The 11810-nt window shown below is 62.3% G+C and overlaps 1 protein-coding gene across 1 annotated transcript in view; it reads left to right on the plus strand.

The window, feature by feature from the left end:
• CACNA1I (calcium voltage-gated channel subunit alpha1 I) overlaps positions 1-8083 on the plus strand; it is a gene marked incomplete at both ends in the record, with an annotated part of 105688 nt that extends 97605 nt beyond the window's left edge. The window contains 7 exons of the mRNA XM_079715035.1: positions 302-423; positions 905-1249; positions 1495-1641; positions 2469-2591; positions 4211-4376; positions 5878-6074; positions 7433-8083. Of these exons, the coding sequence (XP_079571161.1) occupies positions 302-423; positions 905-1249; positions 1495-1641; positions 2469-2591; positions 4211-4376; positions 5878-6074; positions 7433-8083 (1751 nt within the window). The remainder of the gene's footprint in view (positions 1-301; positions 424-904; positions 1250-1494; positions 1642-2468; positions 2592-4210; positions 4377-5877; positions 6075-7432) is intronic.
• Positions 8084-11810: the final 3727 nt, after the last annotated feature.

Here is an 11810-nt window from a genome sequence, read left to right on the forward strand (position 1 = left end):
AGGGCAACACAGCCCACATCCAGCCCAGTCCTGCACAGGGCTGGCTCCAGAAAGTGGGGCTCCCTTGGGCATTGGCCCTTACCCACCCCATCGTCTCTCTCGGGAACTGATACCTGGGTGGAGGGAGGAGCCAGGCTCACCGGAATTTGAGTCCCAGCTTGTGTGCCACCTCCTCGAGCCTCAGTTTCTCCATCTGTGGGCTGGGCACAGTCCGCACGCACCTCTGAGGTTGTCGTGGGGATTCTGAGATGAGGCTGAGAGCAGTGCAGGGCGGCCCGGGCTGACCCCACTCTCCTTCCAGTCTGCAATGACGAGAACCCATGTGAGGGCATGAGCCGGCACGCCACCTTCGAGAACTTCGGCATGGCCTTCCTCACACTCTTCCAGGTCTCCACTGGGGACAACTGGAACGGGATCATGAAGGTACACCTGGGTGGGCTGGGGAGGGAGAGTTGGGCTGGGTTCCGGGTCCTGACAGCCAGGGCTCCTGGGCCCTCTGCCTGCCCAGCGCCCCGTCACACACGGGAGTGGGGTGCAGGGCACAGAGAAGCAGAGGGACCTGCCCAGGACCCTGAAACACAGTGAGGTGGAGATGAGGCTAGGGTCTCTGTCCGCCCCTAAGTGCTGCTCTGGGGTCAGTGCTCAGATTCTAGGGGACAGGACTCCGCCCAGGGCCAGAGGGTCCTGGGGGCCCATGGCCAGGGCCAGGGGCTCCGGGCACCTCTCCTCCGGGTGCCACACCCTCGGCGTTTGCCTCACTGCCCATCACCCAGTGCAGGCTCCTCGGCTCTGGCCTGCAGTCTGGCCTGGACTGGGTGGGGAGGGGCTCGTGAGGACAGAGATGAGGCCTGTGGCTGGAGGCCCCCTGGGCCTCACCACTGCCTCCCCGCCCCGCCGGGTGCAGGACACACTGCGAGACTGCACCCATGACGAGCGCAGCTGCCTGAGCAGCCTGCAGTTCGTGTCGCCGCTGTACTTCGTCAGCTTCGTGCTCACGGCCCAGTTCGTGCTCATCAACGTGGTGGTCGCCGTGCTCATGAAGCACCTGGACGACAGCAACAAGGAGGCCCAGGAGGACGCTGAGATGGACGCCGAGCTCGAGCTGGAGATGGCCCACGGCCTGGGCCCCGGCCCGCAGCCACCCGCCGGCTCCCCGGGGGCACACATGCCTGGCCGTGGGCCAGGAGGGGCGGGTAGCGCGGGCGACGCCGAGGGCCACCTGATTCGAAACTGCTATTCGCCAGCCCAGGTGGGCGGGGCCCGGAGAGGGCAGCGGGGTCGCCGAGGGCTGGGAGGGCAGCTGGGCCGGGGGCCTCGGGCAGAAAGCTCTGTCGTTTCGGGCCCCACTCAGCTCCACGGAAGGGGTGACCCTGTGATGAGGGGTCGGGCCCAGGCCACGAGCAGAGAACCAGGAGGGCAGCTGTGCCCACCCACCCCGCCGTCCCGACCCGGCCGATAATCCCGCCTGTCCCCACCCCGTCCCCGTCCGCCTAGGAGAACCTGTGGCTGGACAGCGTCTCTTTAATCATCAAGGACTCCTTGGAGGGGGAGCTGACCATCATCGACAACCTGTCCGGCTCCATCTTCCACCACTACTCCTCGCCGGCCGGCTGCGAGAAGTGTCACCACGACCAGCAGGAGGTAGTGGCAGCCCCCGAGGGAGCTGGGGCCTCGGGTTGGGGGGCCAGCCGGAGGGGAGAGCGGCTCTGGGCAGAGGCCTGGCTGGGCCGACTTGGCCGATGCTGCCCGGGGGCTGTGGCAGACCTGCCTCCCCGAGCCCGGGCTGGCCTGTCCGTCGGCTCAGTGCAGGCCTGGGGCGTGGCCTCAGGAGCTGCGAGGCCCCTCTCTGTGTCTGTACACAGTGGGTGCTCAGAAAGGGCCCACCTTGGTGGTGGGCTCCTGGGGCCAGCAGAAAGCCCGTGTGTCACCTCTGGTGCAGTTTGCCTTTTCTGTGACAAGCTCCAGGTGGAGTTTCCCGGATGGGCATCCCAGGGCGTCCAGTGGCCTTGGGCCTGTCTTGTGCAGGCTCAGGCGGGCCCTCTCCCTAGTGGGGCCCTGAGCTCCTCCCCTGGGAACCCCCCTAACCTGAAGTGGCTTCAAATTCCCCAGGGTCCTCCGGGCTTGCAAACACCTCTGCACGTGCGGGTAGCCTGCACAGGGCCACGGGTGAGTTAGACCCAGCCAGGCTCTAGTGGCACTTGGCCTGAGGGCAAGCAGACCAGCTTTGGATCACAGCTCACGGCAGCTCACCTGCCCTCCAGCCCAGCCCAGGCCTGGCACTCTGCTGGCTGTGACACCCTCCTGTCATCTCCCAGCCCCTGCCCAGGCTGGGTCCCTGCACAGGGTGGACATGCTGTCCGTGCTCAGATCTCTGGCCCTCTCTGACCACTGCCCTGCATCTTTCTGGAGGACCAGACTGCCCCATCCCAGCCCCAGGGGTGACCCGACGCTGCCGCCTCTCCCTGCAGGTGCAGCTGGCCGAGACAGAGGCCTTCTCCCTGAACTCAGACAGGTCCTCGTCCATCCTGCTTGGCGATGACCTCAGTCTGGAGGACCCCGCAGCCTGCCCACCCGGCCCCAGAGACAGCAAGGTGAGCGCCCGGTGGGCTCCTGGGCAGGCGGATCTGTCCTTGAGCCTGGCCTCTGCCTGCTGTGCCAGAACACTGCTCCTTCCTGGCTCACCATTTAAGTGGCACCCACTGTGTGCTGGGCCCTCATCTCCTGTTGATCAGATGAGGGCTGGGAACAGAGAGGCGGAGTGATTTACCTGAAGTCACACAGCAACGAGGCCAGCCAGGGCTCCAATCACAGCATCCAAGTGACCTTGGCCACTCACTGTAGCCTTGGATGTTTTTGATCCATTTAATGGGAGGTGTCCCTGGCGGTCCAAACTTACAAGGGGGCCTTAAGGCTGAAGAGTTGAAACAGGTGCAAGCACCTACTGTGTGCCAGACTTTACTTGCACTCAGTGCGTCCATTCCCCAGCTCTGTGCGGCAGGGATAATGTGGCTCCATTTCACATGTGAGGACATGAGAGCTCTGAGAAGTGAGCTAGCTTGTCCTGTCACACAGCCGGGCAAGGCAGAGCAGGGAAGCCAGCCCTGGGGCTGGTCCCCAACCTCTGCCCTAGAGGTGGTCAGTCTGAGGAGGCCAGGAGGGCTGGAAGGGCCACTATGTTGATCCTGCAGACTCGGGCAGGGGAGGTCTGCCACCTGGCTTGTGACTTCAAGGCCAAGTCGTTCTTGCCCCAGCTTGGGGATGAGAGAGGGAGCCCCTGGCCTGAGGTTGGGGTGCAGTGGCCCTGCCCTAAGAGACCCTCGGTCCCGTTGACCCCTGACTCCTGGGGCAACCTGGGTTTGGCACCACTGCCCCCCAGGGCTGTCCTCCATCAGCTCCAGGAAGGCTGGGATGGGGGGAGTGGATCTTCCCAGCCCCTCCCTGCCCCCCTGTCCCCTCCCAGACAGCTGACAGCTCCTACCACCCATCCCCAGCCCCTTCCTGTATCTCCTGCATCCCTGCACTGTTTTCCACACAGGATGTTGGGGTACACAGTTTCTAGGGCCTCGTTGGGCTTAGTTGGGTGCTGTTTTATTAGGACTCAAAGAACAGTTCATAGGGGACTCATCTGCCTTGGAGGGGACATTGGGGCAGCTTTTGAGTAGCTAACTGTGCAGAGGTTGCCTTGGGCTGCAGGGTTGAGAAGGGTTAGGGCCCAGGGAGTGCCAGGAAGGAAGGCTGGCAGCTTCTGGGTGCCAGGCCCCAGAAGAAGGGGTTACTCTCTCGTTTATGGCTGTGAGAACAGAGACTCAGCCACAGGAAGGGACCTGCCCAGGGTCATGCTCACAGGGAGGCCCTGCAGCCGCTTGGCCAATCTTCTGGTGCCTTCACCCGCCTAGACTTGGCTTTTTTACTGTCCAGGGTCTGAACTAGGCACTTGGCTACAGAGACAAGGAAGACCCTCAAGGATCTCAGAGTCATGAGGGGAGTGAGTGCTATCTGCCTGGGACATCAGAGAGGGCTTCCTGGAGGCGGGGCCCTTTCACCCAGGATTTGGAAGATGATGATTGCTGGCCAGGTGGCGGAGGCGAGAAGGCCATCCCAGGCAGTGAGAGCGACCAAGCAAAGGGCTGAAGAGCAGGGGCATGAAAGCAGCTGTGGCAGGCTTTCCTCCCTCCACCATCCTGCCCCTTTCACCTCCCTTTTCCTGTAGGGTGAGCCGGACCCGCCTGAGCCGATGCAGGTAGGGGACCTGGGTGAATGCTTCTTCCCCTTATCCAACACGGCCGTCTCGTCGGGTCCGGAGAACTTCCTGTGTGAGATGGAGTCGATCCCATTCAACCCCGTCCGGTCCTGGCTGAAACACGAGAGCAGCCAAGGTGAGGGGTGGGAGCCCCGTCAGCTCCCCACAGCCCTGATCTCAGGTGTTGGCTTCAGAGGGGGCGGGCTGAGTTTTTTCCTTGGTATTTTTTGCCTAGACTATTACATTGAGTCCAGAAAGAACCAGATGGATAACTGATAATAAAAGATAGGAATCTCAGGCCTGATAGAACAATGACAGAAGATCAGGAGCCAACCAATACAGAGAAATGAGATCATAATTATACCAGAAGTCTAGGCTAGTGGAAGATTCATGCTGAGTGTCCTAGGAGCTGTGGTGAAAGAGGAAACACGTTGGCATACACAGCTCATCAAGCAGAATGAAAGCTGCCTAATTATTGAAGGGTTTTTCTAGAGCTGAATTCGAGAGGTGTTTATCCCACAGATCGTCACACAAGGTGATGCTGAACAACAGAAAGCCTGTTGTCCTCAACAGCCCTTTCATACAAAGCCCTGCCCTCAGCATCCTGTTTGCGCTTTGGGCTTGTGGCTGGGCTCTGGGCGGGAAGATGGAGGACTCAGTTGACTGGTCCATCACGGACTTACCTTCACCTCCAGTCCCCTTGGAGGGTGATGGGATCTGGCTTCACAGCACTGGCTGGGGAAGGGGCCAGAGGGGTGAGCTCAGCAGAAGAGGGGCCCCCAGACCCTGAGCTTACCCCAAGTACTATTCTGGGAGGCCTGGCCTTGAGTGCTTTCCAGGAGCTGGGGGTGGAGTGACTTCCGAGGACCTTCCCTAAAGCTGACGGCCTCTGGACTGGACATGATGGCTGAGGGGCCAAGACCCCAGATTTCCTGAACCAAAAGTTGGGGCACAGGACCCAAGAGCCGTTCTGATCCAACAAAATCCTATCTTCTTTACCTAACCATTCATTAGCATTTTTCTTAAATAATAAGACATAGATTAGGAATCCCCCTACCTGGGGACATTCAGGCTTCCATCTTCATCCTGGAAGGCACTGAGGGGACTGTGGACAGAGGTTGCCCCCCCAAGACCGGCCCCAGCTCTCATTTCCCCCTCACCCTCTCCTTGCCCCTCTCCATCCCCAGCACTCTGTCTGCTCTGCCATCCTGCCTGCTGTCCTAGGGGGGCCCCCAGGCCTGGCCAGACCTCCTGGGTGTCAGGACCTGGGGGGGTGACTGTCACAGTGAGCACTGCTCTGCACGGGGCTGGGAGCTCCACAGCTGCCTCTTGCTCTTATAGCCTTCTCTCCACTCCTCAAGGTGGGCAGCTGGTCCCCATTTCACTGAGGAAGGAACCCAGGGGTCCTTGAGCCTGGGTCTGCTTGGCTCCAGAAACTGTGCCTTTGCCTAGTGTCCACCCTCCCAGGACTCACACGGGCAGGCTCGGTGTTCCTCTCTTGCTTTCACAAAGGGGACACTGAGGCTCAGAGAGGGAGCCCACGGTCTCACAGCCAGTTTGTTAGGTGGCCCTTTCCTGCCAACCCCCCTCAGGGGCCTGAGCCTGCTCCCCAGCTCCCTCTTCTCCCTCCCCAGCAGCGCCCCCGAGCCCCTTCTCCCCGGATGCCTCCAGCCCACTCCTGCCCATGCCAGCCGAGTTCTTCCACCCTGCTGTGGCCGCCAGCCAGAAAGTACAGGAAAAGGCCGCTGGTGCCAGGACACTCCCCAAGATTGCCCTGCAGGGCTCCTGGGCGTCCCTGCGGTTGCCGAGCGTCAACTGCACCCTCCGTCACCAGGTATGGCACCTCCCAGTTCTGAGAGCTCTCTTGTCAGGGGACATCTGAGGGGGGCCCTTAAGTCCAAGGCGGAGGAGGAGAGGATGGGCCCAGCCAAAGGCACGGGGCATGGCAGTGCTGGGGGCACTTGGGAAAGTGAGGGGGTAGTGCCGAGACTTGAGGGAGGAGGTGGCCCTAGAGGCTGACAAAATGGGCAGAGCCGGGTCCCAGGGCATGTGGGGACAGAAGAGTGTGGGGCGGGCCCGGACGCGGGGGTGGGGGGCCCTGAAGGAAGGTCGTGGGGTCTAGCTTGAGGGGATGGGGAGGAGGGGGCGTTGGGAGGCTTTGCAGTGGGTGGTGGAGCTCTGAGTGGGTTGGGGTGTGATTACTAGGAATGGAGGTGGGGGGTAGGTCTGGGCGATGACAGGTCTTGGTCTGCAGGGCCACCTGTATTGGATTGGCCAGGGCCACCACCTGGGCACCCACAGGGCCCAGAGCGCAGAGCAGAAGGGTCTGCGGACTTGACGTCCCTCTTCTGTGGGCGGGTGCTGGGGGAAGGGACCAGGTCTCCGGGAGAGCCACCCTTCGGCGGAGGGAGGGCAGAGGGAGGGTGGGGCCCAGGGCCCCGGAAGGCAGTCGTTTGCTCGCTTGGTGACTGCTGACCCCAGCTGCGCGCCTGGCTGTGTGCTAGGCTTGCAGGCTACAGCAGGCGGCACGATGATAGAATTCCTGCCTCCTGGGGTTTACAGTTTAGTGTTTAGTGCATTGTAGGGATGCGGGAGGAGAGAAGATACACCAAAAGAAATGCATGGAAAGTACAGTCTGTTTGGTAGTGATACGGGCCAGGGAGAACGCTGCACAGGGAAGGGGGCTGTGCGGGGAGCGGGGGCGCCGAGGGGCTGGGAAGGCTCTGAGGGGTGAAGCGGGTGGGTATCAGCCGGGAAGAACTTTCCAGGCAGCAACCAGAGCAGAGGTGCGGGTCGGGGTAGGGCAGTGGGGTGGGGCCTGGAGGATCCCGGTGAGGGGAGGGTGGTGGGAAGTGGGGTCCCAGAGGGGTGGGGTGGGGCCCAAGGGCTTTTACCCGCGGTGAGCCGGAGCCTACGCCTCCCGCCGGGGGCCAGCGTCTTATGGGGTCCGAGAAGGATGACGCCGACTGTCCCCCGAGGGTCGGGGAGTGGGGTGGGGCAGGGGGCCGGGTCGGAGGGCCACCCAGGAGCTCAGACAGGTGGTGGTAGGGCGAAGGGGAAGCCTGGGATGCCACGTGTGAGCCGAGGGAGTTCCCGAGGGCTTGGAAAGAGGGCTGGGCGTGCCCGCGTTTCACCGGGAGGGCAGGCTGGGGGGCACCGGGCGGCCCCCCATCCCCTGTGACCTCCCCGCAGGCCACGGGGAGCAACACGTCGCTGGAGGGCAGCCGCAGCAGCTCGGCGGGCAGCCTGCAGACCACGCTGGAGGACAGCCTGACCCTGAGTGACAGCCCGCGGCGCGCCCTGGGGCCGACCGCGCCCTCCCCTGGGCTCCGCGCCGGCCCATCGCCAGCCGCCAGCCATCGCCCGAGCCTGCGGGGCCGGGGCCCGTTCAGCCTGAGCGGGCTGCGGGCGCATCAGCGCAGCCACAGCAGCGGGGGCTCCACCAGCCCGGGCTGCACCCAGCACGACTCCATGGACCCGTCGGACGAGGAGGGCGCGGGCGGCCGGGCCGGCGGGGGTGGCGGGGGCGCGGGCAGCGAGCACTCGGAGACGCTCAGCAGCCTTTCGCTCACCTCCCTCTTCGGGCCGCTGCCCCCGCCGCCCGGTCTCCCGCCCGCGCGCAGGTTCAGCAGTACCAGCAGCCTGGCCGCCGGCCCCGGCCGCCCCCACGCCGCCGCCCGGCCCCGAGGCCTGGCCCGCAGCCCTTCCTGGGCCTCCGATGGCCGCAAGGACCCGCCGTGCCAGGCCGATCCGGCCGCTGCCCGAGGCTCCTGGGCGCCCGAGCCGCAGCCGCCGCCCGGGGAGCCACAGCCCGGGGACGCCGCGAGCCAGGGGAGGAGATGAGGGCCGCCGCCCGCCCGCCCCGTCTCACCTTCTTTACCTCAGGAGCCAGGGGCAGACAGCAATACTTCGTCCGCGACCTGGGCGCCGCGCCGAGCCGCCGGGGCTGGGGGACGAGCAGGGTCCAGGTTGCCGAGGCTCAGATGGGCTCAGCGTGGTCCTGCCCGTGCATATTCGTGTATACATATGCATATACATAGAGACAGACATATATATATATTTATTTTTTCTACCGAGAGCTTATGACTTCCAGAAAGTGCTAAAGTTGGGGAGTGCGGGTCCGGACCCAGACGGGGCTTTCGCCTGATGTTTGGGACCCAGGCCAGACCCACTCCAGGGCAGAAGGTCCTGCCGGGGCGTTGGCAGCCGTGATTTCTGGCGTCTCCCCTGGGCTGAGAGTAGCTTGGAGAGGGCTCTCAGGCCTCCGACGGCCCCGTGGCGGGGGAGACAGGCCCAGAAGAAGAGGTGGAATTCAGGGTGCATTTTTTTCCTTTAAAGAAGAAACGCTGCTAAGATCCCACCCGTCCACGTGTTGGGGTGTCTGTCTTGTTCCTGACCGTCTAGTTGTTGTGACAGTCTTTTGTAGATGCCCCAGAGCACACAAACTCTCTTAGTCAACCAGTTAGGTGTCTTTCTTTAGAAAAACCAGGGGTGAGTAGTCGTATTTTTTTAGGGCAGGGGTGGGGGGAAGGGCGGCTCCAAGGCTGGGCAGGGGTGGCTTTGCCCCAAGGAGGCTGAGGGCAGCAAGGCTGCAGGAGGGAGAGGAAAGGTGGAGGCATTAAGCAGATGAGATGCTTGGAGGTCAAGGGAACCCGCCTGGTCTGTGCTGGTCGGGCTGCCCCTGGGGCTCCTGGGCTCAGGCAGTTAGTGGCTGGTTACTTATTGCCTTTTATCCCCCAGGTGGACCCTGAGCCACGGCCATTCCAGGAGGTTGTACCGCCCCCTCCCCTCACAACCCCCTGTCCCCTGAGCTACTCTGCTGCCCCTCTCCCCACCCTCCATGGAGTTCAGGGTAAAGCAGATCTGACAGGATTCTAAGCAGGGGTGATGCCCAGCCTGGCACCTGGAGACCACATCCTCCCCGCTCCCGCTGCTTGTCTCTGGGTCTCTGTCTCATACCCATCACCCCCACTTTCCCAAAGCTGCAGTGCTTCCCAGATGGGTTCACGGACGGGTATTTTTTTATTTGACTATGCATTTATTTGAGTATTTATTAGAAAAAAAACAGTACACTGAACCCATGATTTCACAGACATATTGCTGAGGTCAAGGCTAGGTTTCTGAGCAGTGAACGGACTTGAAGTCAGTCTGAAGAAGGTTGGGAAGTGGTGGTGGAATGGTCTGTGGACACGCAGGGGTCATGGGGTGGGAAAGGCTGCAAGTTGGGACTCACTGTGCTTCAGGAATAACCAGGCCCTTTGCCTGTGTGAGATCGTCTCAGTGGCTTCAGCTGGGCCCCGCTGAGGAGCCCTTGACCTTGTTCCCAAACCCTGACCTTAAAGAGTCTGGCTTTGGGCTGGGCTGCAAGTTGTGGGGAGAGTCTGCTTGACTGGCTCTGGGTGTCTTCTGGGCAGCGTAGGGCCCCCTGGGGCCTGGGCATCATGCACAGGGAGAGGGCAATGTGGCCTGCAAAGCCTTTCCCCCAGAGCTGGTGGGGGGAAGGGTTGCCAGGCCCACTTTACACCTGAGGAAACCAAGGCCCAGGGAGGTGAAGGGGCCACCCCAGGATCCCCTGGGGCCTAGGGCACCACTGGGGGGCCAGCACCTGAGTACCTGGAATGTGAAACAGTGACCCTGTGTTTCAAAGCAGGTGGATTCAGAAGGCACAGCCTGGCCGTGGGCCTCTTTTGGCAGGGGGTAGTTGAGACCTGGATTTGCCCCTGAGCTTCTGGAGCCTCCCTCTCCTCGCCCAGAAGTGTGGTGGCAGTCCTCTTCAAGGGGTCGCTATGAGGACACACAAGGCGATGCCCAGACGCTGTGCTCCCTCCCAGGACGGGAGCCTCCAGGGTGGGAGGTTGGCTGGGCCTGGGGTCGCATCCCCTCCTGCCCCCAGTGGCCTGTTGGCTGGTGAGGGAGGCTGGGTCCAAGTCCCAAGCCGCCTGCCTGCCCCCGAGAGCCTTGCGCTGGCTGCCTTTGCCACGCCCATGGCTCCATCACGGGGGCGCTCGCTCGTCTGGGGAAGAAGAGGGCACGGGTAGCCTTCCCGGCTCTGCCTCGCCCTCCCTCCCAGCGCCATGCTGGCCCCAGCCATCGAGGTGGAGGGGAGGCCACGCACACAGTGGCTGTGCACGGCAGCGTGTTCCTGGAGGGACGTGTGTGCTGGGGGCCGGAAGGTGGCCAGCGGGACCTGAGAGGACCGTGTGGAGGGTGGGTTGGCGTTCAAGGAGATGGCATCTGACACCGGTCAGCAGCTTCCGTCTTCTGGGCTCAGGTGTCATCCTGTTTACTCTGCACGGTGTCCCTGAGCCGTGTGCACTGCTGCTCCATGCACAGACCAAGGAAGTGAGTTTCTTGGTGTCACCGGGTTATAAGTGGCTGGGCAGGGAACACATCCCGGGCGAGTCTGACACAGAGCCATCCTTTTACCCTGAACTGAGTGACCCCAGAACCAGCAGACACATGGGAAGAGTGATCCAGGCATCGCCTGAGCGATGGTGCGAGGGCTGGACAGAGCAGGGTGTGTCTGGAGGTGGGAATAGCTGAACACGGAAGATAGAAGCTTTGCCTGAGGGAGTTGTGGGAGATGGGGCTGGCTCCTGGAGGGTCCCAAATGCTGACTCCAGGCACTTGGCCTTTTTCCTGGGAGCTACAGGCGATGGGGGACCAGGGAAGCTGTGATTGGCTGGCCAGGAAAAGCCCAAATGGCTAAGGGTTGGGTGAATAGCCCCTCAGCCCTCCCTGATCCTGTGGCCTGTCCATCACAAAAGCACAAACCTACCCTAACCCACATGACCTGGCCCTGCGGAGAGTGAGGACCCTGGTGCTGGACACCCCAAGCTGTCTGTTTGCAGGCTTCTGCAGAGTGGTGGCTGGTGGGCCCCTCAACACCTGTACAAAGGGACCCAAGACCAGATGGGGCATAGTCTACCCAGCCAAGCCCTTTTCCTGTCCCCTGCTGGGCCTCCTCCTGCACCAGGCAGCCCCCTAAAAGTGGACGAAGTGTGCACAGTATCAGCCTGTCTGCCTGTCTTCCCCCCAGATCTTCCCACTGGAGCTTTCTGTTTCCAGGGCCACCTCTGGCCCCCTTTGCTGCGCTGTGTAAGGGCTTGGGTTCTTAGAAGCCGCTGTTTAGCCCAGATACACATACTCTTTGTCTCCGCGCAATAATCAGTGTTCCTGGCAGAGCCCGGGCCGTGCTGGGGTTTAGGGAGGAGACAGAGGCCACCTCCTCCTGGAAGCCCTCAACCCAGCCCTGCTGCTGTGACTACCGCACTCCCAGTCGCTGTACAGTTTCTATGGTGTGAATAAACTTCCCTCCTAGTTGCTAATGGCGCTGGTACGTGCTGGCCCAGATGGCCCGGGATAGAGAAACCAAGCGGCAGCCGCCACCAGTGCTGTTTTGAATAAAACCCAGAAGCTTATTTCAGAATTTCTCCATGTGTCTGTGCTGTTCTTTCCCCAGTAGGGTGGGTGTAGAGTTGGGGGGCTTCCCAGGGGGTGGAGTGGTGATGTGGTCATCATGCCCAGGCTGTGGGGCCTGGGGTGTCTGGGACTTAGAGACACCCATGAA

The sequence above is a fragment of the Hyperoodon ampullatus genome, assembly GCF_949752795.1.
Source record: "Hyperoodon ampullatus genome assembly, chromosome: 11".
NCBI classification, from domain to species: Eukaryota; Metazoa; Chordata; class Mammalia; order Artiodactyla; family Ziphiidae; genus Hyperoodon; species Hyperoodon ampullatus.